Raw genomic sequence first — 27867 nt, 5'->3', positions numbered from 1 at the left:
ACTCTTTCATGGTCTGCATAAGCCATCTGATTTATCTAAAGTTGATGTAGCCTCTGCAAGATAGATGAATGTTTCTTGATTTAAAAAGTCATGTAAGGGATGTTTTTATTTGAAGGTTGGATGGTTTATATAATTGCAAAACATAAAATATAATAAGTGCATACTAGGGGAATTATTTTGTGGAAATATTTGCTTTTTTGTTGTGCAGCTGTAAGCATCCTTCCTAGCAGCAGGTGAACTGATGTAATGTGATTGATTGCAGGTTCCCTCAAGAGCTGAACATGGGAAAAATCAGTGCTGAAATCATGTGGACTCTGTTTGCCCAGGACATGAAATATGCTCTGGAAGGTAATTAGAAAAAACTATTAATTTATTAATAAACTCACTCTAGTGAGTTCACTGAGATCGATTTCCATTGCAAGTGATACCTGACATCAGATTTCTGTGTGTGGTTAAAGCTTTCTGGTGTACTTGTTTAGGATGCTTCATAAGTTAGTGAAAAAGAAGGGTTATAAGGAATCAAATCATTGCTCTGTGAATACAAGAAGTTACCTGTGAAAGAAGAGCACAAAAGAATTGTGACTTGAAATGTTGCTTCTAAGATCTGATAAAAATCTTCAGTGTCCAAAGGGATGTGCTTGCTAGGGAGCATTGTAGACACTCCAGTTTTTCTCACTAGCTGAAAATTGTTAACTTCCCTATAAGGAACATTTGCAGAACGAAATCATGAAGAAAGCACACACTTATAATTAAATCTTTTTGTGTTCAAAAGGCAGGTTGTATTCATTCTAGTTCCAGCAGAATCAAATGCAGTTTCATTTTATCTCTTAAGATATTGCGATTAACCATTGTTAAAATACATGGGGTTTTTTATATAGCAGATTGTCTTCAGCTGATGGCTTCAAACACACAATAAAATATGGTTACTGCAGCAATTCAAGGGAAAATACCTGGCAAAACTGGCAGTGTCTTTAGTCAAGTCTGCTTGACTAATTACAGAGCAAGTCTGCAAAGGGTGAGAAAAAAAAAAGAGGTTGGATTTAAAAAACAATGCAGTTCAACAGGTATAAAGGATTAAAAAGCCCAAATATTTGAAGATACACGTCTGTATTTTTCTCTCCAGAATGTTTAATGAGATAATATCAGTGTGGTGGTGCTTTGATAACATGGCAGATTTTTATGATGATAAAGAAAGAGAAAAGTTGAGTGCCTAGAATAGCTGTTGATGGAAGAACTGTTTCGTTCATCTGTTGTTGTATTATTTGAATGTGGAATTTCTGTCCTAAGCACAGCAGAGGAAAAAGAGAAAGGAAGGAAGGTAATTAAAATATGTACAACCACATCAGAAGACATGAGACATCCTAGATGTGGGTAGGAGGAGAGATGTTCAAAGTATTGTTCCAAAGTGCTGTTCTGGAGTAATGTCCGAGTGAATCAGAAGTACAAGTCTGAGAAGGGATGTCAGACAGGAGATCATCCCTTAAGAGTGACCAATGAAGGCAAAAGCTTCCAAGACCTCAGAAACATGAAGACCAAGTGAAAAGCACTGTTTTAGATTAAAGCATTTTCCTGGTTCTACCAGTGAAACAGCCTTCTATCTGGAGAGGCTGTTAGTCAGGAACAGCTATCAGAAAATTGCTGTTCTGTAACTCAGCATTGTGATTCCCTTACAGACGGTGCAGATCACTGAGGATTTCTAATAGCTCCCAATTGCCGTGACTTCATCACCTTGGGTGTGGAGTTATACTCTGCACACAGACAGCCCTGAGCACCCAGAGCTTGTAGTGCTTTAGCCATCAAACTATAAGCATTCTGCACTCCAACAAAATAATTCACAAAAATCACTCACTCTATTAGTTCATTAGAGCACACTGATCACTCAAAAGGTCAAGCCGTGGTTTGTTTCTTGGTTGTAAAGAATAGAATGAGAAGCTCTTAAGAAACAGTTAATTGTACAATATATAAAGTGTGGATGTTTGGACTGAATCAGGACTTTAAAATAAATATTAATGTTAATATTAATCCTTATTCTGCAGAGAGACATGTAGAAGACTTTTTATGTTCCAGACCAGTCCCTGCACGTGGTCTCATTTCTGTGTTGCTGTGGATACTGACTTTCTGAGGAGAGGAAACGCCATCGTTGGCATTAGGAATTCTAAACTGCTCCCAGAATCATTAGTGAAACAGTACCTGCATATAAATAATAATTAAAAGGAATTGAAATTAGTAGGTTATTATTTTGAAATTAGTATAAATTATTATAAATATACACAATTTCACCTTCTATATTTCATTCCTAAACAGGAACCTGAATAAATCTAGTCAAAAAATATAGATCAGATACTGATCCTCTACCCAGCTTTGCTGGGATTTGAATTAATTCTTTCTATAGATATTCTGCAAACTGGGTTTAACTCAGTTGTTGATGGCAATAATATTTTTTTCTTTAAATCCTATAAGATTAGAAACAAGCTCTTAAGTATGTTCACTGTTGGTCTTCACGGTTTTAATGGAGTTCATTAAAATGCATTGCATTCTGCTATGCCAGTCTCCCCTTCCAAGTTATTAACATAGGCTACCATCTGTTCATACCTAGTGTCCAGGGCTGTGATTGCAATCTTTCCCTACTCCAATTTCGTATTAATCTCCTGAAGCAGCATCTTTTGTGTTACAAAGTTGATTCCTTTCTGCGTCCAATCAAGAAGCAATAAACTGGTCCAGCATTGTTTGCAAAAGGATTGCTCATGTGATAAAAAAGATTAGATTAGCTCATCTGAGATCCTGTTTCTGGTTTTACCCACTTTATGTATTCACAAAAGCATCCAGCCACACCTATCAGCTTAAATTCAGGAAATAAGAAGACAGCAAACACTGGAGCATCCACTTCCCATTCTATTTTCCTTTTTCCTGAGCGCAGTTCAGAGTGGCTGTTCAGACTCTCTCCTCTCCCTGTACAGCTGAGCCCCCCTGGATCTGCTCAGGGCTGTGTGCACTGCAGATCTGCTCTCCAGCAGTGCCCCCTACCCTCCTCCTCCTCCTGTAGAACAACCCAGCAGCCCTGTGAGGGGCACGAGCACACACCCTCTGCCCTCTCTTCTCCCTTGGTCCTTGCCAGGACACTCCAGCAAGGAGGCTGCTGCTGTGACATGGAGAAGTCAGAGGGGACAGCAGCTGCCATGGCAGTGGCCTTTGGCTAGAGAAGAGCAAAACCATGTCTCTGTGAGTACCAGGGCAGTAAAATGGCATTGGGGGAACAGCTTGGTTTTTTGGTGAGGGGGAAAAGGACATCCCAAAGCATAGTTCAGGTCTGCACAGCTGCCAAGATCAGGGCTAAACTATGCCAAGCTGACATGCCTTGGAAATAAAACTGTACTAAAATCTGGTGTCGAGTTCATAATTTCATTCTAGATTTTCTTCCAATTTAAGTGAATTAAAATGTTTAGCCTTTGTGTAGTGTTAAAAGTTTCAGGCATACTTGTAACAAATTGAGTTCACACCAGTTATATTTCTTTTTTCTGGTCTAATGGATTCTTTTCCTGCACATGCTTTGCATGAAGAAGGTATCACATGATTCTCTTTGAGAATTGTCTTCATTAGATTTGGTCTCTTTGGGCTGTTTTTCTTTGCAGGTTATTCATGAAGCATCAGTGGTTTGCGTGATACGTTATAGATTGTTGTTTGGCATTTAGTTTACACAAACATCTGATCTTATAGGATGGTAATACTTTTATACTGTCTGATCTCACCATTATTCCATATTTATGATGCAAGCAAATGAGAACAGAGAGAATTTCACCAACATTGCATATGATTTGTTACTGACTTCATATGGTAGGAAATATTTTCCTTTACAAGTATGAAGATGCAAAGGTTAAAAGATGATGAGAGAGTAATATGCTGAAATTAGACTTGCATTTGTGAAGTATCTTTTTAAAATTTTTTGTCCTCGGAAATGTCTTTTTTCAGATCTTTCAAATCTCTAACTTTTGAATAGGTCAGATCAAATGTCTGAAACTATCCAGTCTGTTGGAAAGAGAACATCCTAATTGCTGTTATTATGATAATCTAATTCTGGTAGTGGCCAGAAGTCAAGACCAGAATCAGGCCAGAAATTAGTTGGCTGCTGTGTAAATACAGCAATAGACAGTCTCCATCCTGCAGAGCTAAAATTCTAAAGGCCTTATAAAAATAGGAAAAGGAGGTTGTCATTCCACCATTTTATGCATTTAATGTAGGTTTGCCTTTCAAGTTTGCTGTTGTTTTCTGTGCTTGAGAAGATACTATTTTCCTGTTTCTCTGGCAGATACTTTTTCCATGACAGAAACTGATAAAGCAATGTGAAAGAGAAGAGGCAGGTGTGGGACTTGATGCTGAGCACAGAGGCAGCATAGAAAAAAAGCCAAAAAGGCTAATTCTGCCCAGAGAAAGGTCATACCATTTCGTGGCAGATTTCAAGTCTATTTTTCACTCCAAATTTACAATGTACAAGGTTCCCCTTAAGACGGAATATCATCTTGGTTTGGAGGGAGGCTACAGAGATGAGGGAAGGTGAGACTGAGGTTTTTTAAAGGGCAGGAAGGCCACATCCACAAGAATGCAGGATGTCATCACTATCGAAGTATAAAACCTTTTTATTTTAGTTGGTCTCATTTCTATATTGGTTGTTTTCAACAAATGTATTCCATGTTTATCTTTTCAGACACCTGAGGAATTAAGAGTCCTCTATGGCAACTGAGAGACTCTGTAAAGGCAAAGTCAAAGAGATTACAGTTGGGAGTTAAACCTTCCTTTGGCAGATAAGATAGAATGTTGCTGTGATTAGAGGAAAAGGGGAGTTAGAAAAAGTTCTTTATTCACCGTAATAGACAAGGATGGTAGTAACAGCGGGTATACTCTGTATGTCCTGGGGAGCTGAGGTTCCTGAGTATGAGAATCCACTTGTGGAGGCCAAAACTGAGCTCTCCAGCCTTGCCTAAAAAGCACCATCGCTGTGCCAAGTGGCACTATTTTGTTGGAGTTAATTAGACCCAGTTATTAAGACAGATGAAGTGTCCCAGTGGCTGAGTAAATGCTTCTTCATTACTTCATGTTGTGCTGTAGCAATGTGTCATCTAGCTTGGAACTGCCTCAGAGATCTCTGGTATGGCACAACCTTGCAGTTGGGACCGTTATGTCTATAATTTGCTTGTTCTCTAACCCATTTCTTGGATTTTACTCATTGAACCATCATCAGTACAATGAGTAGTACCACAGTACAACTCTACAGTAATCTTACTAAAGTTCAAGCTTCTCTATGTCTGACTGTGGGTGTACTCATGGTGCCAAATTTACTAGAAAAAATGCAGTGCATCAGTGAATGCGTAACTTCATCGTTCAGTCTTAAATTTGTTACTCAATATTAGCATTGTATATTATCCTAGATATTTAACAACAATAGCTCTGTGCTTATTCTTTTTCTAACCAATGATTATTACTCTTAAACACTATTATTAGCTCTTACTCAGACAATCACTTATTGTAAAAAAATTGTATATAAACTTCTCCTGAACGTTGCTAGTTGTGACAAAGGCAATTTTTTGATAATCTGTTTACATTGGTACCACCATGCTGGATAGGTTATGAGTGTAAATGGTGCTTTAAGTGAACCCTGCATTGATCAATAATTACAGCTTATTTATAGCTAAATAACTATAAGGTATTTATAATAGTGATTAATTGATTAGGCTTATAGGAGTAATAATAACTACAAATAAGCAGTAAAAAACCAACTGAGTAATGTTGATAAGATATTGAAGTTAATTTGCCTAAATAATCTGAAACATTTAGGCAACATAACACAGTGGGTTAAAAAAAAGCAAATTCAATGTTTAGAGTAGAAGGCAGGGTAGTTTGCAGCAGTTTCATACATCCCTCATGATCATCTTACACGTTGCATCTCTTAAGTAGTTGAAGTTCCCATGAGACATTTACCTCTCCCAGGGAACCATGTACAGCTCTGCCTTTTCCAACACCAAGCAGGTGACCCTAAACTCTCCTGCACCTGCTGCGAAATGTCAGGCAAAGCAGAGCACTGAGCATATGACCTCTTGCTTTGAGAGCTTCTCATTGAATGTAAAGGGCAATGCCACATCAGCTTTTACAGTGCACTGCGTTGTCAGGGATTGATTAGCCACTTCCTCTGCAGGCGAGAAGACAGAAAAAGAACAGCAAATCCATTTTTCTGTCTTCCTTCCCTGATCTCTGTCACAGAATCACACAGTTGCTAGGGTTGGCAAGAGTCTGGCACCATCCTCTTGGCACCCCCCTTGGAGATATTTATATGCATTAATGAGATCCCCCCTGAGTCTCTTCTTCTCCAGACTAAACAGGCCCAGGTCCCCTCCTAAGGCTCTCCTCATGAGAGAGGTTCTCCAGACCCCTCATCATCTCTGTAGCCTCCACTGGACCCTCTCCAGTAGCTCCTCTGTCCTGGGACAAAACATGACTCCAGAGTAAGGAAATCTTTGAAGAAGATCTACACTGCCTTTCTTAATTTATGCATGTTGCCTTAATAAGTGTAGTTGATCTCTTTTTTCTTCAATTTCCCATTTGCACAGCTTTGCCACCCCATAGAGATGTTCCAGGTGCAGTCCATTATGTTTGTGAACTGTCCAAAGATATTTTGATGAAAATTTCCAAGTAAATGCATAGAAAAGATTGACTGTGTATAAGTCTGTTGTGAAATATACAATATTTTTTTCTAAAAGAAGGTGGGGGGGGTCAATATAAATGTAATCCAAAAAGTAGGCACTGACAGAAGTTTTTGAGGTTTTGGTTTATTATATTCGTCTTGACACAAAGAGCCCTTTCAGAAAGGTCAGTAGTATTTCACATTATAAAAATCAATGTAAATTATACATGATTATTAATTATTGTGTTCTACTATCTATTTCAGTTAATAACCAGTGACTTCTGTTGCCTTTAGCGAAGTACAAGAATCCTGGGATGAGATTCTAGTGGAATGTAATGTTTCCTTCTAAATCAGTGATGAACTTTGAGTTGATTCATACAATCAGAGGCTTTGGGTTTCTTTCATCAGTATAGGGATTAAATCTAAATTAAGCATAATACCCACATTAAAAGAGGCTGTAGCATAGCAACGCTCCTGTATTGTGGGGAAATTGCACTGGGATCAGGTGCATTGAACAGTAACTTCTGCTTTTATCCAAAACATAGGTGCATCATCTGGTGTAACACTTCCACAGTGATTCAGAGAGAGAAATACCAATCCATACATCATCCATATCATCCCTTACTGCAGCTTTCCTTCCTCTAGCTGTACTCAGTTTTGTGTTCCCAATTACCCTTCCCAAATATATCACTGCAAGTTTGGAAATAGCAGGTTTTCTGAAACAGTAGTTCTGGAAGAAATAGATAGCAGCTGGTAGTCTCTGGAAAGATTGGTAGGTAATTATTGCAAATAATATAGAATTATGTCACAATGGTTGAAAATAACAGCTGAGTTTTGATGGGAAAATTTGCAGCTATTCCAAACACAAATCCCATATGCTTAGTCTCAACCATTTCTGTTTAATAAACTGTAGAGCAATAGAATGTATGTCAGTCAGACCAGCTGGTTGTGATGTAATTAATTTGCTATACATAAATATTCTTTATAGTAGTTATTAATTCCTGAAACCTTATTTATAAAGTCTGAAAACTGGAAAAGTTTGGGTCTTTTAGAAAAATATATTTGTGTGTATGTAGTCAATTTGTTAATTTTCTACAGACTAATTTCCTTAAAGTTCTTGTTCATAAAGATTTGAAATATGCTTTAAAGCCATCTTATTAGAATCCTTCAAGCCACTTAACTATATGTTTTTACAAAAAATATTGGCTTGGCAACTGCTGTAGAAAAATATTACCCTGAGTTTTTGTACCCAAATAAGGAAAATCAGAGTTGAACAAAATATCATTTTGATTATCTGAATATTTAACGTGTTCCTCCTTTATGAAGGTTGTTAGATTAGCCTTTTTTTCCTTTTTTAGCAACTAATACATATCAAAAATTACATGGAGACTCAGAGTAATGTTATTACCTCAAGGTTAAAAAGAAAAGAGGATTCTGTAGTGAACAAGATTCTATTCCAGTTTGTTAAATGACATTGGTTTTAGTATCATATAGACATTTCTGCTTAGTAAGTCATCATTATGATTTTTATTTGTTCCTTTAAGAAAACCTTCTTAGCTTTCTTCAGCGATTGCTGGGAAAATGAGCAGAAAATCAAACATGATTCCAAAGTACTGTTGTTTGGTCAAGGCCTGTGAGGAAAGTACCTTGGATTATAGTCCTTCCTATTGTGTTTCTTTTTAATTTTTTCTCTAAAAGAATTGTTGCCTGCAATTAAATTATGTGCCAGATACAGCATCACCAGGTCTGTGCTGATTTCCTCACTCACCAAGTTCTTTTGCATATATTAATGCATTCCCTGTAGTAGCTTTTAAAAAGAATCCCTCTTCATTCTTGGTTATACAAATACAAATTTGAGTGGATTTTTTTTTTTTTTCAGTGCTGCTGCTTACTGGAGGTCTTTTTAAGGGGTTTCCCATCTGTGATTTGTACTACTGAGATGGAACAGTTCCATACAGTTGTTGTGGTTGCAGTTACAGTGTCTGTTGCTGCAAGCCTGTGGAAGCACATGTGCATTACAGCATCGTCCCTAAGGAGATACTCTCCCCTCGCCCCCAAATGGCATCACAAATGTAAAAAAGATACACTAACTGGAACTGCAATTCCTAAAAGCAGCTAAAGTGCCCCCCACACACAGCTAAAGTCTACAGATGTTACAGTTTGCAAGAATCTCATCAGTATTTTTTCACCGATCTGTGACACAGTGATATACAATATGCCAGCATGGGAACTGAACACTTCCTCTTTATGAAACTTATTAGATTAGTAGATGCTTATAAAAATATGCTGCACTACAAGGAATGTGTCAGAAAAGGAGCAGCACAATACAAAAAACATTATCAACATTAGGTTTGCTGTACTGGAGATTTCCTTACCTAGAATCAGTTATGAGGATGTTCAGATATTTCCATCATCATCTCTCCAGAGAGCACATTTGCACACAACTGGCAGATTTAGTTCTACACTGACTCAGTAGTATAATAATTTTGCAAAGCAAGAGTGGAATTTTTTAAGGAGAGTTATATTGTGCAGCTACTACATCTGTCTTCCAGAAAGCCCAAAATGGATATGTCTGTATAGGGAAACATTGCAGTAGCTTTCCCTCTGGGAAAATAGGCTCAAATCTCCAAAATGCATCCAGGTATCCTGAGCTGGCTCACATATACATTAGCTTGTGCAAGTTTCTCAGAATTAAGGAGGCAATCTATTAGTCCTAATCTAAATTCAGAACACCTACAGTGATGTTGCTGCACTTTGTAACCAAAATCCATCGTTACCATGGATAAACCCATTTATTATCCAGTAAAAATTGTCACTGCTGACTCATATGGGCACCTGTTTGTTCCATTCTTTGGTTTATATGATCTGAAGAGGTATAATGCTTGGATACTAAATCTCCCCATATGTCTTGTGAAGTGTTTGCTGATGTTCTTATACATTAATGTCAGGAATTCTGAATGCATTTTTCTCTTATATGTAACTAGAAATAATATCCTGGGAGACTCTTTAAATATTCTCTACAAGGCATAACAGCCTGCAGAAAAAAGTTTAGTTATTCATGAATTACTTTTGTGCTCATTTTTAATGCGTTGTAAATCTTAACCTTAAAAAGAAAATATCAGTGAATGGTATGCGTAACTTGTACCCTCCTGGACAAGTTTGCTGATTAGTGGCAGTAGCTCATTTCTAAAATTGAAATAAGTGTTTCCTTAGTCTGTGATACTATATCAAACATTCTCAAGTTACATTGCATAATCTGACTAGCTATTTATGCAAATAGCTTGAATGAGAAAAAAAAATAAATAAAGTGCTATTCATTTCAGAAATTCCACTCTTTTGGAATGCAATCTAGGATAGATTTTTAGCAATTACTTAAGCAGCAGTTGTGCAGAGAATTTCATAGCAATAACAAGGACTGGTCTACCTTGTAAGAATACCTTTTATAGAGCAAATGTTTTGTCATCTAGCTTTCTATAATAGTTCGTTGTTTTTAAAAAATAAAATTCCTCAGAACCATGAGAGAAGGTAACATCTTTCTCTCTGTGGTCCTGTTTAATGCTACTAACAAAGATACTGTGCTGGGGAGAGTTTGAAGTACTCTCAAGTAGCATGAGGATGAGTAAATGCAATATTTAGACAGAAACTGATCTAGTGATTTTTCTTGAGTGTGATGGAAAGGCAGTGGAGGTGAAAATGGTACTGCAATGCTAAAAAGGCAATAAAAGCCCACAGGGGCACTTCATAAGCTGATTTGCACAAAACTTAGTAACTCACTGCATAATAAAATGCAAGTGAAGCACTTGTCCGATGGCATGGTGTAGTACTGGAGTGCTGATCTGGCATAATAAGAAAACTAAACATTTCCTTCTAAAGTACCTGGCTAGATCTGAAAACACAGAATGTGTCCTTCACAGTGCAGTTTCACTGACAGAATCCAATGCTACATTCAAGTGTATGGCAGAGGATGGGATGCTCCTGCTGTTACAGAATATTAGGTTCCCATTCAAATATTTGAGATTTGTACAAAGCTGTGTTGCAAAGCACGTAGAAGTAGGGAGCAAAAAGGAGGTTTGAAATTGGTAAGTTTTTAATACTTAATATTTGCACAAGAACATCCTTCCTGCTGAGCACCTCTATTAGGTCATTTTTTAAGGGAGCTAGAAAAAGAAATTACTCTTTTGCTTAGGGAAGAATGTGCAAGTGACATGACACCTCAAACAGATGAGATCTGTGGAGGTTTTAGGAAGGTGTGAGCAGCAAACAAAGGTATGATTATTTTATCCAAGACTTGTGGGTTCCTGGTTTCATACTGAGGGAGAAGGAAATGAAAGATTTGAGCAGGGATAAAGTGCCTGGTAGCTAAAAGAGAGAAGGGGTGGAATTGTCCAGGTCTGCAGTGGCTGGGTGAACAATGCAGAGCATGGTGTACAAGCTAAAACAAGGATCAACATCCTGGAGGAAAGATCGTCATTTATTTCAAATAAATTAAATCAGACTTCAAAAATGCAGAAAGTGGTTACAGGTGGCTCCATGACTTCTGTCACGCACTTCCATCTGCATATTTAGTATGTGGAAAACAGAAGGACACTGAGAAGGTGAAGTCCATTTGAAAAATTTCAAAAACACTTTATTAAAACGTCTTTTTTACTTGTGCCGTAAATCAGGTGGCTGTAGAGCTGTGGGGTTTTCTCCTCTGTCTTTTTCTTAGCTCTGATGAATGCAGGTTCCACAGATTCATGTAGGACTGGCATTAATAGCTGTGACTTCCTCTGGCTACTACACAGCTATGGGTGTCTTTTCTAGCTCAATGCTCAAAAGCTTCTTAACCATTTTCTATCTGAAGAAGGATATAAAGAATGTGAAGTCAGCAAATTTGTGTGGTTTTCTCACTGCAGTAAAGAGGGGGGAGAAGCCTAATTTGTGGTTTGGTGCTTGGTTTGTTTTGCTTTTCCTAAGGGTACTCAGATCCTGAAAATTGAAACTCTGGGTATTACTACCTCTAGAAAAATCAAACCAATTATGCTTTAAGATGCAAGTCCTGTATTATTATGTCACTGGTGCACTGAGGCACAATGTTATTTACTGTTAGAACAATATTAAGTGCTTTTATTTCCACTCCTTCTATTACAGAACATGAAAAGCAGCGATTATGCAAAAGCACAGATTATATGAATTTGCACTTCAAAGTGAAATGGTTTTATAATGAATATGTGCGAGAACTCTCTGCTTTCAAGGATGCAGTGCCTGAATACTCTCTGTAAGTGTTGTTTCAGGAAGGCTTCCGTGAGTGTGGGCTTCGTGCAAGGTTTACTTTGGTCAAATATTTATTCTCAGCTTTGTGCAAGATCTCAAGGTGTGTAGCACCAACTACTTTTTGCTCTTCCTTCTCTTTAGTTCTTCATTCTAATGAGTGAAATAGTCCAGGTGTTAAATGTGCAAATAGCTATTTCATGGGTTTTTTGTAACTCCAGAGGTCTTCAGAGATGACAAAATGCTTTAGTCAGAAAATGTCTGAGAAAGGTATGAGATGTGGGAACAGCAGCACTATTAGCTGTAGGCCCCTGCATTTGTTTTATAACTAAGTTTGGATAAAGCTGTAATGCTAATGGGATATACTACTGAAATCATTCTTACTGGATCAGGTTAACACTCAGCTGCTGGTTTTGTTTTCACCTGTCTCCCTGCAATAAATACATTCAATCCTGTCCTTGTATATGAGCTATCCTTAATCTTCTGTGAGTCTGCTGGTTTGCTGAGATAGTTTGAGACCTGTCGTTACTTAATTTTATTTTTTTAAATAAAGGAAAGAAAAATAAAACACAGAGATTTTTACTAAAACAAAGTTATACGCAAGTTCTTCTATATAAAAATAAAAAAATAAATGTTACCAAAGGGCCAATATTGATAGAAGGTGCATACCTGCCATGCTTTGCTGTAGAGAATTGGCTACTGCTAGTTTTACATCACCAGGGTACACCAGTGAGAGTACTGTGAGACCTCAACAGCCTTTTGGTAGCTGCAGCATTTTGGTGACAAGAATTTTTCCAGGGTTGTTGGAATCTTTAGTAATTAGAACAGATAGGAGAACAGAAAGTGCCAAACTGCTGGGTAGTATGACATCTCTCCTCTTGCGATCTTTATGAAATCTACTTATTTTACTTTACATTGCTTTTAATTTTCAGGTGGTTTGAACCATTTGTCATTCAGTGGCTGGATGAAAATGAGGATGTTTCAATGGAATTTCTTCATGGAGCACTAGAAAGAGATAAAAAAGATGGGGTGAGCTTTTTACTTTTTAAAGATGAGAACAAAAAAAGTATTAAGACATATTATTATAAAACCAGAAGTATATTTGGTCCCACAACATCCTTCTTAGACTTCAGGAGATAACAGCTTTTGGAAGATACCTTATAGAGAAATTCCTGTTCAAATTCCCTTTAGTTCCCTCTGCCTAAATCCCCACAGAATTTATTCTGTGGTATCATTTCAGTAACCTATGATGTGATAATGATGTCATGAATGAAAAGTCTGAGTTGATTTTTAAGAGGTTCAAAAGTATCAAAAAAGTGAAAAAACATATTTCTTATTATAACCAGGGAGACTTTTTCTTTATTACTTCTTATTACTCTAGGAGGAATTTCAAGTATAAGAATCAATTAATACGGTTTTGATCTCTGAACAAATATTAACATTTGAATGTTTCTCTCTAGTTTCAGCAAACATCAGATCATGCCCTCTTCTCTTGTTCTGTGGTTGATGTCTTCACACAGCTCAATCAAAGCTTTGAGATTATTAAGAAATTGGAGTGTCCTAATCCAGAAGCACTATCTCATTTAATGAGAAGATTTGCAAAGGTAAATTGAAGTCATCTTTATTTTGAGGCATCTCAATTATATTGAGGCATCGCAACTAAGCCTCAGAGAGAATGACACTGTGCTGCCATGTACTTAAAGTGATTCCAGTGCTTTTTAGAATCAGTGTTTTCCATCTGGAATTGGGATCCTCAGGACATGCTGTCTGTGGCTTAAGGCTGAGGTTTGTCTACTTTGTCAGAATGGTTTACCAGTTTGAGAAATTCTGTCCTCTCTGAGATTTCACATTTATGTATAATATACGTATGTGTATGCATCAGTTGTTATCTTGCTAAGAAGTGATTGCAGTTCCATTAATGTAGCCATTCACTGAAATGCAATTAGCTAATTAGGCAGTGCAAATGAAGAAGTTCAAGGTGTGGCAATAAAGTATTTTTGTTTGAAGTCCTGAGGTGGTAGTTATTCACCTGCTGCTTGATAAACTCAGCTCTGACAGCTTTCTGTTTGGATAGTTTCATTTCCTTACAAGGTCTGAATTTCTATGATAGTCCTGCTGGCTTTAGAAAAGTTCACATTTACATTTAATTCTGTTCTTTCATTGCAACAATTCTCCATTTGCAGAGTTCTTATTTACATGATTATTGTAAGGTAACTCATATTACCAGGCTTTGAACGGTGCTCCTTTTGTCTTTTATTTCCATTATATTTCTCATCTATGTATTGTCACCCTGGAGGATTTTCTGAACTTGCTACTGTTCCATTAATTATGTAGTGCATTGCAAGGAGTGGAGTTCTCTGTGCTTCTCAAAAACAGTACTGCTAAAATTAAATTATCTCTGCTATTGAAGATTGCTTTACATTAAGGACTACCCACCATCTGCTGTGCAGGGATTTGAAAATGTGCTCGCAGGATTGTTTATATTATATCTAAAAAATATACTATGTGTGTAAGCACCTGTAAAACCTATCATTTATACAGACCTCTTTTCTTATTTTTGGTTTACATTATGAAATTCACCATTTAAAAGAGTCTTCTCCTCTTCTAGACTATCAACAAAGTACTTGTTCAGTATGCTGCAATTCTTTCAAGTTACTTCAGCTCCTATTGTGATAAAGAAAATGTGGTGAGTAAGAAGCTGTGGCTTTTTTTCTGCCTCAGAAATTACCTTTGAGTGACTTACTGTAATTTTTGAAAATACAATCACTTCTTTATATGAAAAAACTTGAATGGAGGGAGGTCAGCATGTTTCATAGCTGCTTACAGTGATGTGTAAAAGCTGCAATAAGTGAAACTAGTTAAGAATCCTAGTTAATCATTTCGGTATTAAAGTTATAAAATAATTACAAGATGACTGCAAACATGCAGTGGATAACAATGTAATACTATGGTGAGCATGGGGAACGTATCTTCATCTTGTTTCTCATACAGAAGAAAACACCTTTGTTTAGGGTTTTCACTTTGCATTGCCTTTCCTCTATCAGTCTGTGCACTGGAGAGTTTCTCAGATCGCAGTTCCTGTGCAGGGAATGGGTGCAGAGGTTTCTGCTGCTGCCACTCGCTCTGCTTCACCCCTGCAGAGGGGAGGAGAAATCTGTGCTCTTTTGTTGTCTCACTGCTTACAAGGGAGTCCCTAATGAAGCACCAGATTGCCACGGCCTCAGAAATAAATGAGATAGGGACACTAAAGATGTGGTTGAGCAAATGGAAACATTTTCAGTACTTTAACAAGGCCAAGGAAAAGTGTTCTTGGGAACTGGCTTTTCAATATCATTGATATTTAATCAAAGCTAGTTCTCCCATGGCAGGCAGCTTTTAGCACCACGTCTGCTGTATTTAGTGGTGTTTTGTTCAGCTGTACCAGTCTGCAGTCAGGTCAATAACTGCAGCCCCATCCTCAGGCTGTTCACCTTCAATGGTACAGCCCTTAGCCCATCCCAGATCTCAGCTGTCCTCTGTCACATCCCTGTGCATGACATCTGCAGTGCTCTGTATAGTCAGGGGCAGTGTGATGGTCCAACACACACACTGTAAGAGAATTTAGAAAGACATCTGTTGCAGCTAAATGGCAAATATTGGGAGTTCCTATGAATTTAATGTTAGTATTAAATAAAGCTCACTGCTTTCCAGAAGAAATTAGTTCTAATAAGGCATTGAGTCATCAAGCCTAACTGTTTGTGTAGTCTTTTGGCATATCCAATGGGATTTTTTAAATTGTTGGAGTGAATAATTTCTGAAGTCATCCTCGTATACCTATCTTTATTAAGGCTTTAGGTGAAATTAATCTTATTTTGAATGAAAGAATGCCTTGTGTTGGAAGGGACCTTAAAGATCACCTCCTTCCACCCCTCTGCTGTGAGCAGAGACACCTTCCACTACACCAGGTATAAGGTATTGTATCAAATGCCTTTGAGGGACATAAATTTTTTAAGAGAATTTGCCTGACTTTTTTTAATCTTAATAAAAGATTTGGTAATTTCAGCTACCATAAATGTTCATCTGCGTTAAAGTCGATAGAAGAGATTCAAATGAATACTTTTTATGTTTTAATTAGAATTTTGGCATTCTTTCTCAAGTCAATACTTTTAGTAATCTTATTCAACATTACAAAATGTGCACATAAACTGTTCAAATAAAAGCATATCAAAGATGCTTTTCATAAAGGTATTTATCTAATGTAAAAACAGCCTCTTATCTTCCACCTCCTGTCAGCATTTACAAACCATGTGGGTTTTGGTATTGTACTTGCCACTCACTTTTATGGCTTGTTGCACCTGTCTGATTCCTTTAAACAGCTGCACAGACCATTCTGAAGAGTAGGTGATAATGAAATACAGTGAGAATGTTTTTAAATAGTGTTCTTTACTGACAACAATAGCAGTTTTCATTGAGCCAAGGTAGGCTTAGCCTCTGAAAGAGCCACCTGAGCTAGCTTCAAAGGAACCTGAAACTGGTTCACTGTGAGGTATTTCTCTCATAGCTTCAGTATATTGCCAAAGGTGTTTGCACTTGTTTGGAACAAAAGGAACAGGATGTTATATTCAGCTACTTATACTCCCATCACAGATCAAAATTCTCATAATTATTGATTTGTGATATTGCAGATCATTTCCAAAAGAATTCATTTATTACAAGTTAGGAGATAGTACAGGAAATGAGGGATACAGTCTTAGTGATTGTGAATTAATAGAAGGTAGATAGACAAATAGAAGTGGGTTTGTGGATTTTTCAAGAGATGAGCAGAGAGGTAGCATTTCAGCTATATAAAGCCAGCTGCATTCCGTAGGATGAGCACCAAGCTTCACTGGGCAGGAATAATCTAAGTGGTAAGAAATTAGACCGAATTTCTTTTTTTTTTTTTCCTTCAGTGGAGAAGGACTCTGACACCAAATTCCTATGAGAGTAATGAATTAATAATTAAAGCTAAATCATGTTATTGATCCCATCATATTTTAGGTCATCATTGGAACATGCTATTAACTAGGAAGGTACAAATGAGTATCAATCACTGTAATCATTCCATCACCACCTTGTCGGAAAAAAAGTATATGTGTTTTATTGAAATGCATTTCTTCAGTGTCTAAATTAATCCAGTCATGCACTAGATTACATTGGCCTTGGCCAGCCACAGTTCTTTTAGTAAGTGTTGTCTGATTGGTTCATCTGCACCATAACAATCCAGCATATAATGTCATATAAATATGCAAGATTCTAGTAATAGATTCTTTCTTGCATGGCTTTTGTAACTAGCTTCTTAATTTTATTAATTATTTATTTTTAACCCTATATAAATGCAGAAATTGCTGTCTTTGCACAGTATTCTGCCATTAAAAAATGAGCTTTTTTGCACAGTATTCTGCCATTTAAAAATGAGCTTAAACAGCCACGTTTCTAGACTGAAATAATATGATTATAGAATTCTACTGTGTAATTTATTCACCAGCTTTTCAAGTAATGCAAAAATGCATTTCTAAAATATTATTCTGTTATTAACAGAACTGCCACTTGATTTGTTCAAATACTTAAGCATCAGCCATTATCTGCATTACAGTGTTGTCACAGTTTTCTGCAAAGACTGGGTCCAGCAAGCAATGAGGGAACCCCTTTCCTGCATCCTATTGTCGCTCCCAAAGCACTTTGATCATTGTTGCCTCTGCTCTTCACAGGATGATGATGTGCTACTTGCATTAATCCACCAGATGTAGCTGTATTAAGTATGACTAGAAACTGTCTGGGAGAGATCAGGATGTGAAATTCTGGGATCTGGAACCCGTCCAGGTGATTGGGAGATGGCATCCAGCTCCCTGTGGGGCACTGTGCCCGTAGTGGGCAGTGATGGGCTGAGCAGGCAAAGAGAAGGGGCAGTTGAGGAGGAAGGACCGGCAGTAGTGGGCAAGAAGTTCCTCTAAAAACACAGCTGTGAGCATGAGGATGGTTTTCGAAATCTTCCCCAACATTAATGATTCTAGAATTCTATGAAGGTAGGGCTGCTGAAGGATTGGTCGTGCACAATCTCACATTTGACGCTCTCTCTGTAGGCCTGTATCTTGATGAACAACATTCAGCAACTGAGAGTCCAGCTCGAGAAAATGTTCGAGTCCATGGGAGGGAAGGAGGTGAGTCGTATCCTTTTCCTGTTTCATTCAAAGTTCCTTAGAGATCATTAGCACCATGTTTGCAGCCTAGTCAAAGCTTTCACTTCTACTTGCAAAGAAAATCAAATTGTTTAAAAAGAAAAAAAGTCTACAGACTCATTTACTCTCCTGACAATACTGGAGTGACATAACGCTATTTCACAGACACATGCTAATGATCTGTAATGTTCTATCAGCACTGGGTGTTTGTGTTGCAATCTGTAGTGCCAGCTTTCTTTTAATGTTTGTATTGGATTGTACTTTGCTTTTTATGTATTGGTACGTTTTGTCTGTAATGTGTCATTGTCTTTGTCTAATGCCTTTGACTTGCAATCCACTGAGCAGAAGAAAGAAGGAGAGAGATTCTCTTATGAGGTTTGTGATAGTAAGCATCTTTTATTATTCCTGACCATATTTTCTAAGGCTAAGAACAGTCACATTTTCTACTTATTTCCATTGATGCATTTGTGTAATTCCCTATGATCTAAAATCAAAAAGAGCTATGCTTGGGCATTCAGTTGACACTAAACTGAAAAGTTTTACTAGGTAGATAGAGCAAAGCCATTCAGAGGTTTTAAAAAAATCTGTAAAACCTTTTAAGTGCACTTTTCAGTATCTGATGCCCTGCTTGTATTCAAGATACCATTGCACCAAAGCTGTTACTCAACAGTTCAAAACATCCTCAGCTTTACCCCCTTTTTCATTTCAGAAGATTTAAAAGTGCCTGAAGTCCTGTCCACCAGTAAATGGCCATAGACAGTGCTTCAATACCTTCCTGAGTGTAGTCTTTTACTGTTCTGAAACATGATGAAGAAATTAACTTATCTTCAAGCCGTAGAAAAAAATTGTGTCTACTTGTTGAGAAGTGATGTGTAGAACATGAATGTCTTATCCATATTATCAGTACCTGGCTTTAAAAAGTAAGTTATGCGTATATGCATACATCGTCCTTTTTCTTCTTGAGGCTGTAGCTTGATAGATTCACAAAACTTGGATCTAATGTGGCCACACTGCAGAGAAAACTGGAAAACACAGCATTTCATATTTCCACATCCACAGTGGGACCTTGCAGAGGTGAGATGGGTCCCCTATGCCATGCAAGGAACTGCAGGCTCCAGATGCCCCTCCAGAGTCACTCCAGGGAGTGGAGGGTCTGCTAAGCCAGGAGAAGATGCCACGGCAAAAATATGTCCTGCTCCAGATAACAGGAAATAAAATTCTGCAGCCTTGTCGCTGTAAATTTCTTACCAAACTTTGAAAACAGGTATTTGTCATCCACAAGTGGCTGTTTTTGTGGTTCCTATTATACCCTTTTCCTTCACTGAATATTACAAGTAATCTTGTCCTCCACACTTTTATGTTCTGTGCAAAGTACTTTTTATTAGGTCTTGGATCCAATCTTAATTTTGAATGTCATGATTCATGAAAACAGGTAAATGTCCATAAATCGAGATAATGATGAGAGCAGAGGAAAGCTGAGTCACATTTTATGCCTATTTCCATCAAATAATTTTTGACTAGAATATTTGCTTGAATCTCTAAAAAGTCCCTTTTTCCACAAGAAAATATTAGGTTTTCATTTGTTTCTAATGCCTTATATATATATATATATATATTTTTTTTTTTTTTTTTTTTAATTAGGAATTTTTCATAGCAATTTTCTTTCAAAAGTTCTTATGACTTCTCATCCTTTTTGGTTTCCTTTGGATGTTACTGAGGATGAATTATTAAGGTTGTTACAATATCAAAGCAAAATTTCCTACAAATATGGTGCAACACGCAACCCACGGAAATAATTTGGATATATTTTTCTATAATCCCTTCATTACGAGCCTTAAGCGTGTCTTTGATTCACGGTCTAAGAGAAAAGATCTTAAAAACACACTCAGACTTTTAGGGCAACTTCTTGAAGAAAAGTACATTCATGTTCAATTTTTTTTCACCTATATCAAAATGTCACTAAAATGTTTGTCCTCCAGTTGGAATATTTATTCCCCTCACTCTTCCAAAAGCACAACTGCTAATGGCCAATTTGGCTTATTGAACTGGTACTTATTAGAAACAAAGCCAGCAGTAAAATCTGTAAGCAGTTTCCTTGAAGGGAAAAAACAGTTTAATATTTCACTTGTGGAGGGCATAAAAGTCAGATGATTTTCAGCAAAATAATGAGACCTATTTCAGTTGAAGCAAAACTAATTCTAAAAAAAATTAAATGCTGTTAATCTCCTCAGTGTCACACTGTGAGCAGTATGTCTTTCAAACTGTGCAGTCAACATAACCACAATCAAGCAGCAGTCCCTCTGTTCAGAGCAGGCTTATTGCACATTGCAGGCAGGGAGCTCTATAAATAGAGAAAAAACTAGTTTCTCAGATCCCCCACCATTAAAATAAAATAGTCTGAACGAGATGAGCTTCTTTATTAACTGTCCTCCTCTGCAGCAAAGCAGGGAGGGTACTTACAAATCATATCAATGAGAAGAGTCTGCCATAAGAAAGAGTAGTAAAGTGCATCCAACCCACTGTTAGGGGTTTTTCTAAATCAAGTCCAAAAACATGGGAACAGATCATCATCATAGAATTTTGGTTTAGCTCCTGTTTGTTTCATCCAAAAAGAAAGCATACATTTACACTAATTTTCTTTTTCATGCCTGATGAGCTGGAAGCTGATAAAAGAGAAAGAAGAGAAGCCAATGCTTGTGTTCTTTATACCAGATGACAGAACATGGCAGAAATGAGTTACAATAATTGGGATTTAAAAAAAAAAAAAAAAAGTTGTAAAGCAAAAGGAGATTGTTTATGTATGACAATATTATCTTAACTGTAAATAAATCATATTCTCGCTTTCATAAATTCAGTTCCAACTTTACATATAAAGCCTAGAAATTCCTGTAGGAATCTATATGTGGCCTTAAAGCCTTTGATGGGATGACAGAGGACCAGACTTGAGCAGAATAGTTCTGAGGTGTCCATCTTTACCTCTTGTTCAGAGGCCCAAGTGCTTCTCAGTGTGCTCAGAGCAGTGGCAGCCAAACATCTCACACCTCACCGTCCCAGGGGTGTGCGTGGAGGAAGGGGGATGTCTGTCAGAGACAGAAGAACCACTGAAGTGATGGAGCTGATAAATACCTGCATCTTTGCTAGATATACAGAAAATATGTAAAACTATTTTCTGAACAGAAGTAACCAGGTGGTCCCATTAGGAAACTATAAGTAATTAGACCTGTGAAATTGCAGCTAAGTGGAATTCAGATTAGAGAGGTTCCATTTAACTCGTGCAAAAGTAATTTGCATCTCTGTAGTTTCCTGCAGAAACACCACCAAATTTGTAGTTAACAAGATTATGTCCATACTAGCACACATTAAATTACAGCAGGGAACACCCCAATCTAACACATTGAAGCAGCCAAATTCATCAGATTTTTAACTCTTTTCCAAGGCTTGTCTTGGAAAAAAGACAGAAAAAAATCACCACAGTTTTAGACAGGCAGAATTTGGAAATTATGAGATTCAAATATTTTTCATTTTTTCAGCTGTTCAGAAAACGTGTTGTCAGCTTTTGTGTAGCATTCAGAAAAAAAGTCGAACTTCTAATTATCTCTGATAATACATAATCAACAGATCTTACATAGTGTGCCAACAAATTTATGAGTATATTCCCTTGTGGTTAAAAAATTCTGCTATTTAAGAACATGGTAAAATAACAGAAATATAAGCCTAGGAAAGCCAAGAATATTACAAATTGATAGAAAAGTATGATTTACACATTATTAATTAAATAAGCTTGCTCCTTTAAAAAAATCCAATTTTGAAACCTGAGCAACCTACCCTGACGTATTTTAAGGCTGGTTCACAATGCTGGGAGCTGTAGATGGAATCCAGATAATATTTGTCCAAGGGGTAAATGAGTTACCTTTTCTCTTTTGGTGCTTAAATGAGATATGGTACACTAATGACTTACAGCTGGGTTTTGTTGTTGGCTTGTTGGAGGTTTTTTTTCCCCCAAAATAATCTGCTCCAGCAGAGCCTTTTCCTTTTATTTTCCTGAAATATGTTCAGGGAAGTTTGTTAGTTTCTGTTCCTTCTTCATCAAACTCTATGAAGCAAATGAGCTTGAAGAGAAAAAGAAAAGTCCCCACTACCATAAATACTTCATTTTCATCTCTTTACATCCCTCTATGACATCATCTTAGATGCTGATCAGCATCTTTGGTCTCACTTCCATGCTTCCATCGTAGCTCTGCCATATCAGGAAAAAAGCAGGTCATGCTGTGGCATATTTCAGTGATGCCTGAGGACAATCATTAGCACACGGAAGGCACATGATAAAATAAATGAAAAGTGCACATTTTAGTTCTGGTGAGACATTCAAATCACCATATTTTCCAGTACTTAAAGAGAAGTAGCATTTAAAAATCTTGCTGACATCTTCTTGGTGATGCCACCATGGGCAGGTGTGGAGCACCTGGCCGGAGCCCGCATACCTCTTTGTGTCGCACTCCTCCCCGTGCCACCCCACTGATGAGCATGAGCATGTGTACACACAGAGCTGGAGGTCCTGCCAGATGCCTCCAGCTGTGCACACACAAACTTGTTCATGGAATTTGTGAGCACAAAGCCTCTAAAACGTTTAACAGTTGCATGCACCCTTCTATAATGCGTGTAATGCCCACAATCTGGCGTTCGCATTTAATCCAGTTTTGGCTGGACTAAGTTCAATTCCAGGTGAATTTAGCAGATACAGTGTGTTTTCTGGTTATCATAACAACCTCTGATAGAAAGTAACTGCGTTGACCTCTGTAGACCCAGTAACAAGGTGATTATCTAGTTTGTGCATGATCTGCTAAGAAATTTTGAGTCTTCTGCTTGCCTGGTATTTTGTGTTTTCCTTGACGTGTACCATGTTCAGCGTGAATGCTTGTGTGTTCAGCATTTGTTAAATGTTCATATTCTAGTGGTCCTTAATTTGGGGTTTGTATGTATCCCTCCAAAGGAGACAGTATAATTCCAGAGTGAAATGCATTTCCTGGAAAAATCTTTGCCTTTGATAGTAAAGTCTTATTTTGTTTAGACATTGCAGTAAAATTAGCTTTTTAATTCCTGCTCTTCATATGAAGGAAAGCAGTCACTTTAAATGTATGAACTGTCAAAGTCTATCTGCCAGGGACACTACTAAGATATGCAGAAGCAACAGAAGTTCTCTCAATGCAAAGTAATTCAAAACTAAATCTGTAAGTAGTCACAGTAAGTATGTACAGTAATAAGTAAAATATGAGCTTCTCAGATTAGAAGAGTGCTACACAACACTGAGTATCTTCTAAAGGATGTGTGGTAATTCCCCCTTGTCACCTATTTCAGGTTCTTGTCAAAACCTGTAGTGAAAATCTTGGATTTTCTATGATTTTAATCTACACATAACCTCTAAGGAGACAAAGGATTGTCTAAGATTAAAACACAATAGATCATTGGATCTATTTCAGTTTGCTTTGCTGTAGAATTCCTGTGTAGTCTCATGTAAATTATCCAGTGTGCTGCAACAACTTCCCCTTGTCTCAGAAAAGAACTGATCTGCTGCACCACAGTGCTCTGAAGCACCAGAGGAAAAATAAGCACCAAACACTACTTATGCAGTTGAAAGACAGAAAAACACAAATAGAAACAGCCCTGATTATGTATTCTAAATGTGCAGTATCCTTTGAAATTGTCAGAAGATCTGTACCTGACCTTGCTGCAGAACAGAGACCTCAAATTAAGGGCTATCATCGAAAATCATTCCTTAACATTGTGATGCAGGCAGCTGAAAGACCTGCTATTAATTCACATTCAGCTGTTGATCCTGATGATCATCTATCATATCCCAGAATGGGCTGTAACTAGTTTTCCTGAGTACTAAAGATCAGGGAGATTAAAAAAAAAAATAGTAATTCTTTTTTATTTGAAAAAGAATCCATAGCAAGTAAACAAGTTTGCTGATCAATATCAATACCTTTTTGATTAAATATCTGTGCATGGATCCTCATCCCTGTAAATGTAAAAACGTATTTCTCCCCTGCATTAACTTTCTTCCTATGTTTAGAAAACCTGTATCGGAGCATCAGAATTTGTTGCTCTGTGCTTGAATTGTGTTTGCTCTAATGGCTTTTCGAAAGAGCAGTACTGAAATTTGGTGGAGTCCCTTCCCACACACTCTCAGTAGAAATGGCATGGGTAGTGTTCAAGCCATCCTTTTCAGTGCTGGCTGTGCTAATTTTACACTGCATTATGGAAACATATGAAATATGGAAACAACTTCAATGCAAATCACAAAACAAAATCCCAGCTGTAGTGAAATGTACAAAAATAATAAAAATATGAAGGTATCTGCATTACTTTTAACACGAGCACTGACTTTTCCTGCATCCTTCTCTTGTGCCTTATTGAATAGCACTGGCCTGATAATGGCAGTTCTCTCCTTGTGACTGCCAGCACTGTTTCCACAATCCCACAGAAAGTCATTTTTCAGTGGCACAGTTTTGATTTCTAACAATATGAATAGTCCCTATATAATCAAAGATTTTTCCTCTTTTTTTTTTTTTTTTTTTTTTTTTTTTTTTTTTTTTTTTTTTTTTTTAATAGTAATTGTATTTCAAAGCCTACTAAAGCAATTCTATGTCACAGCAGGTGTTTCCACATTTGGTTTTCCATAGTGCAGTATATCTTTGCATATAATTCCTAACTCATAGATTGTAATGAAACCTAGCGTACAAATAAAAAGTAATCTTATCTATCTCTTTGCAGTTGGATCCTGAAGCTAGTGTTGTTCTAAAAGAACTGCAGGTGAAACTTAGCAATGTATTGGATGAACTCAGTGTAACGTATGCTGCAAGGTAACAAACCCATTTCACTGCAAACCTTAGAGAAATATTCCTGCTCAAAAAATCTCCCTCCTTGATGAAGTCTGGGTGGTTATTTAGATGTCCTGAGGCATGGCTTGCTTCTACCCTGACGGAGAGGTGTGCATTTGTGTGTGTATGTGTTTAGACTCTGAAACAAATAACAGTAACCTCGCTGTAAAGACAACTGAACATCTTCTGTGGGCACGAATGTGTTACAGAGGTGAGGCTGATGGATTTTGTTCTGCTTTTTGGAATGCAAAGTCACTGTTTTTCTTGCCTGATGTGTGCTATGTTAAACTTTCCTCTCTGACCTTGTTAATGTTACTTCCTGAGACTGACAGCTTTTTCCAAGTGGCCTGCTTCAACCAGGGATATGTGCCTATGTTTAGCCTGCTTCAAGTGGTCATTTTGAATGGCCTTCTTGGGTCATTTGCTTGCCTGTGGCTCTTCAAAAATTGCCTACTGAGCCTTACTCTCAAAGCCTTTCATTAATCAGAGTGCACATTGCAGTCCTGAATGAGTACGGTGCTGTGCCAGAAGTGCTTGTGGTATAAGAAGTAGCAAGTTAGTTTTGCTTCAAATTAGAAAGAAATCTAAGAAAGAGGGATTAGTGCTCAAGTGGTGCTCGTTAAGCAAAGTCTGTAATTGCTTATTTAATCCATCGATGGGCAGTCTGGGTGGACAGTCTGCTTTTTTCTGTGTGCTTAGTTTGCTGTATTGTCTTGTTGTACTTCTGCTCGCAGGCTCTGCTTCTCGGATCATTGACAGTGCATGAATATTATTTCTTTCCAGGCCTTCTTTCTGAATGAGCCAACTAGGTTTCTGCAAAAGCAAACCCAGAATAGCTCAGTGTAGGATATGCTCCGGATAGCTAGAACATTCCTCATGGGTCAGTTTACTGCATGGGTCTGTGAGGTTAACAATGTTGGAAAGATGTCTAATGTCAAGAAAGGCAATACATTATTTTGGGTTTTGTTGGAGAGACTGGTCCCAAGATTTTCCATGAGCAATTTCACTACCTCGTGTTGATTTTACCTAGGGCTTTAAAGTGTGTAGGTAAGTGTACTCCCAAGTGCATTTGGAAAAGTTTCTGATTTTTTCAGTGATTTCACATAGAGGTTTGCATTCTCTTTTTACAATTAGCCATGTCACTGGAACAACTGATTGTTTCTTTTCTCTCACAGTAAATTCTCTTTCACTTTCCTTAAGTTAATCTTTGCCATTTATCTTTTCACCTTAGCAAGCCCTGTATATTTTTTGCCTCTGTTTTGCATTTCTCTTCATAAACCAATCCTAAACCATTTCAATCCATCACAAATCAACCCAAAAACCAAGTTATTGTTGTGCAGAGACTCTTCCTGCCTCTGAACTGGTGACTGATTAACTGCTCTTCTGCTTTGTGTCAATATGTTATCCAAAGATTATCACATCAACAGCGCTTTAAGACTGTCAGACACTCAGCCAGATCAGTTAGGAAACAGAACAGTTTTCAGAAAAGCTGAGCAGATACAAACTGGAGGAGGAAGGATGTGTTCACAGTCACCTTGAAGTGAAAAAGATTCCTCCCAGGAGGAAGAGTCTGAGTGCTTCTAAGCAAGGGGGCTTTTTGCAAAAGGTTATTTTAAATAGTCCAAGTGTTTTAACTCTGTGTTGTTGCAGAGAAGTAACAAACCTTCTGGTGGCACTGACACTGTGAAATCTGGAAAAAGTCAAATTGAGCCAAACAGGGCAGAATCAGTAGAAGCTTTTGATTTTACTTCAAGAAGAATATCAAAGCTTGATTCCTATTGACCATCAAGTGAAAAATTATTTATCATCACCTGGTTGTATCATCCTGTCACACCAAAAACAAAATCTTGAGAGGTTGTTCCTAGCTGGTAGTCAATCACATCTAACCTATAGATTCTGATATATCTGTTAGTTTCAGAAAATAAATATTTGGCACACCTACAAGGGTACGAAAATTGTGGCAGAATGGAAGCAAGGCAACAAAAAGATGAGAACACAGCATGAATTATATTACTTACTATGATTCTCAGCAGAACTTTTTTCCAGACTGTAACACCACAGTATCTTCAATTTTGGACATTACATCATTGGAGAAAATATTTAAGGCTTGTTGAAGAACCTGATGCAAAATCATCATTATTGTTTTCTCTCACAGAATTCTTTTATTCTCCTATTTTTCCTATCCTATAGTTTCCAATTGGTTATTGAAGATTGTGTAAGACAAATGAGCAATGAACTGAATCAAATGAGGGGAAATGGGAATGCAGCAGCCAATAAGAACAGTGCAGCCATTGATGCTGAGATCGTGCTTCGGCCTCTCATGGATTCCCTGGATAAAACGTAAGCGTGGCTGACTGGTTTGAGTGGCAGACTGGGAACTGGATGCTGCAGTCAGGCACGCTGGCTTTTACTCTGAAGCACTGTTGATACCTGGAAGCACTTTATAGTATTTTTAGTATTTCTAGTATTCACTGTGTGCAGAATCCCATGCCTAACCTGTTTACTTACACTGAGCAATTTTTACATAAGCTACAGGCTTGTCTTTCCCTGTCTTGTCATGTTTTGAGTCACTGAAAATGAGTCGGTACAGGGTCTCTCCTCCACGGGCTGTGTTATGAAGATTGTGCTGAACAAAAGAAAAAAATTATTTCCCTGAGATACTGAAATTGTCTGGCATTTGTTCTAGGCATGTACCCAGTGTTCCACTGCTTATTGATATGCACTTCTGTGTCACCAAAATCCAGCAGCAGCTTGTTTCCCCCCCCCCCACTTTGGTAAAATGCTAAGTTTTGAGAGGATCTTGCAAACTCATTCTGGCCTCTGTAAGTAAGCATAAGTTATGCTATCATCATTCAGCAGTGACAAGCTCTGA

The 27867-nt window shown here is 37.5% G+C and overlaps 1 protein-coding gene across 2 annotated transcripts in view; it reads left to right on the top strand.

The window, feature by feature from the left end:
• The window catches only part of UNC13C (unc-13 homolog C), a 123846-nt gene that overhangs the window by 74000 nt on the left and 21979 nt on the right, over window positions 1-27867 (top strand). Inside the window, exons 17-25 of one of the 2 annotated variants that reach the window (XM_040077582.2) lie at window positions 263-348; window positions 11801-11927; window positions 12853-12949; window positions 13381-13524; window positions 14529-14606; window positions 18019-18096; window positions 18460-18489; window positions 24889-24977; window positions 27186-27335. In XM_040077582.2, coding sequence (XP_039933516.1) covers window positions 263-348; window positions 11801-11927; window positions 12853-12949; window positions 13381-13524; window positions 14529-14606; window positions 18019-18096; window positions 18460-18489; window positions 24889-24977; window positions 27186-27335 — 879 coding nt within the window. The remainder of the gene's footprint in view (window positions 1-262; window positions 349-11800; window positions 11928-12852; window positions 12950-13380; window positions 13525-14528; window positions 14607-18018; window positions 18097-18459; window positions 18490-24888; window positions 24978-27185; window positions 27336-27867) is intronic. The other variant, XM_040077584.2, reaches the window with a different exon arrangement.

Source organism: Hirundo rustica, chromosome 13 (genome assembly GCF_015227805.2).
Source record: "Hirundo rustica isolate bHirRus1 chromosome 13, bHirRus1.pri.v3, whole genome shotgun sequence".
In the NCBI taxonomy this organism is placed as follows: Eukaryota; Metazoa; Chordata; class Aves; order Passeriformes; family Hirundinidae; genus Hirundo; species Hirundo rustica.
This window is presented reverse-complemented; position numbering and strand designations above follow the sequence as displayed.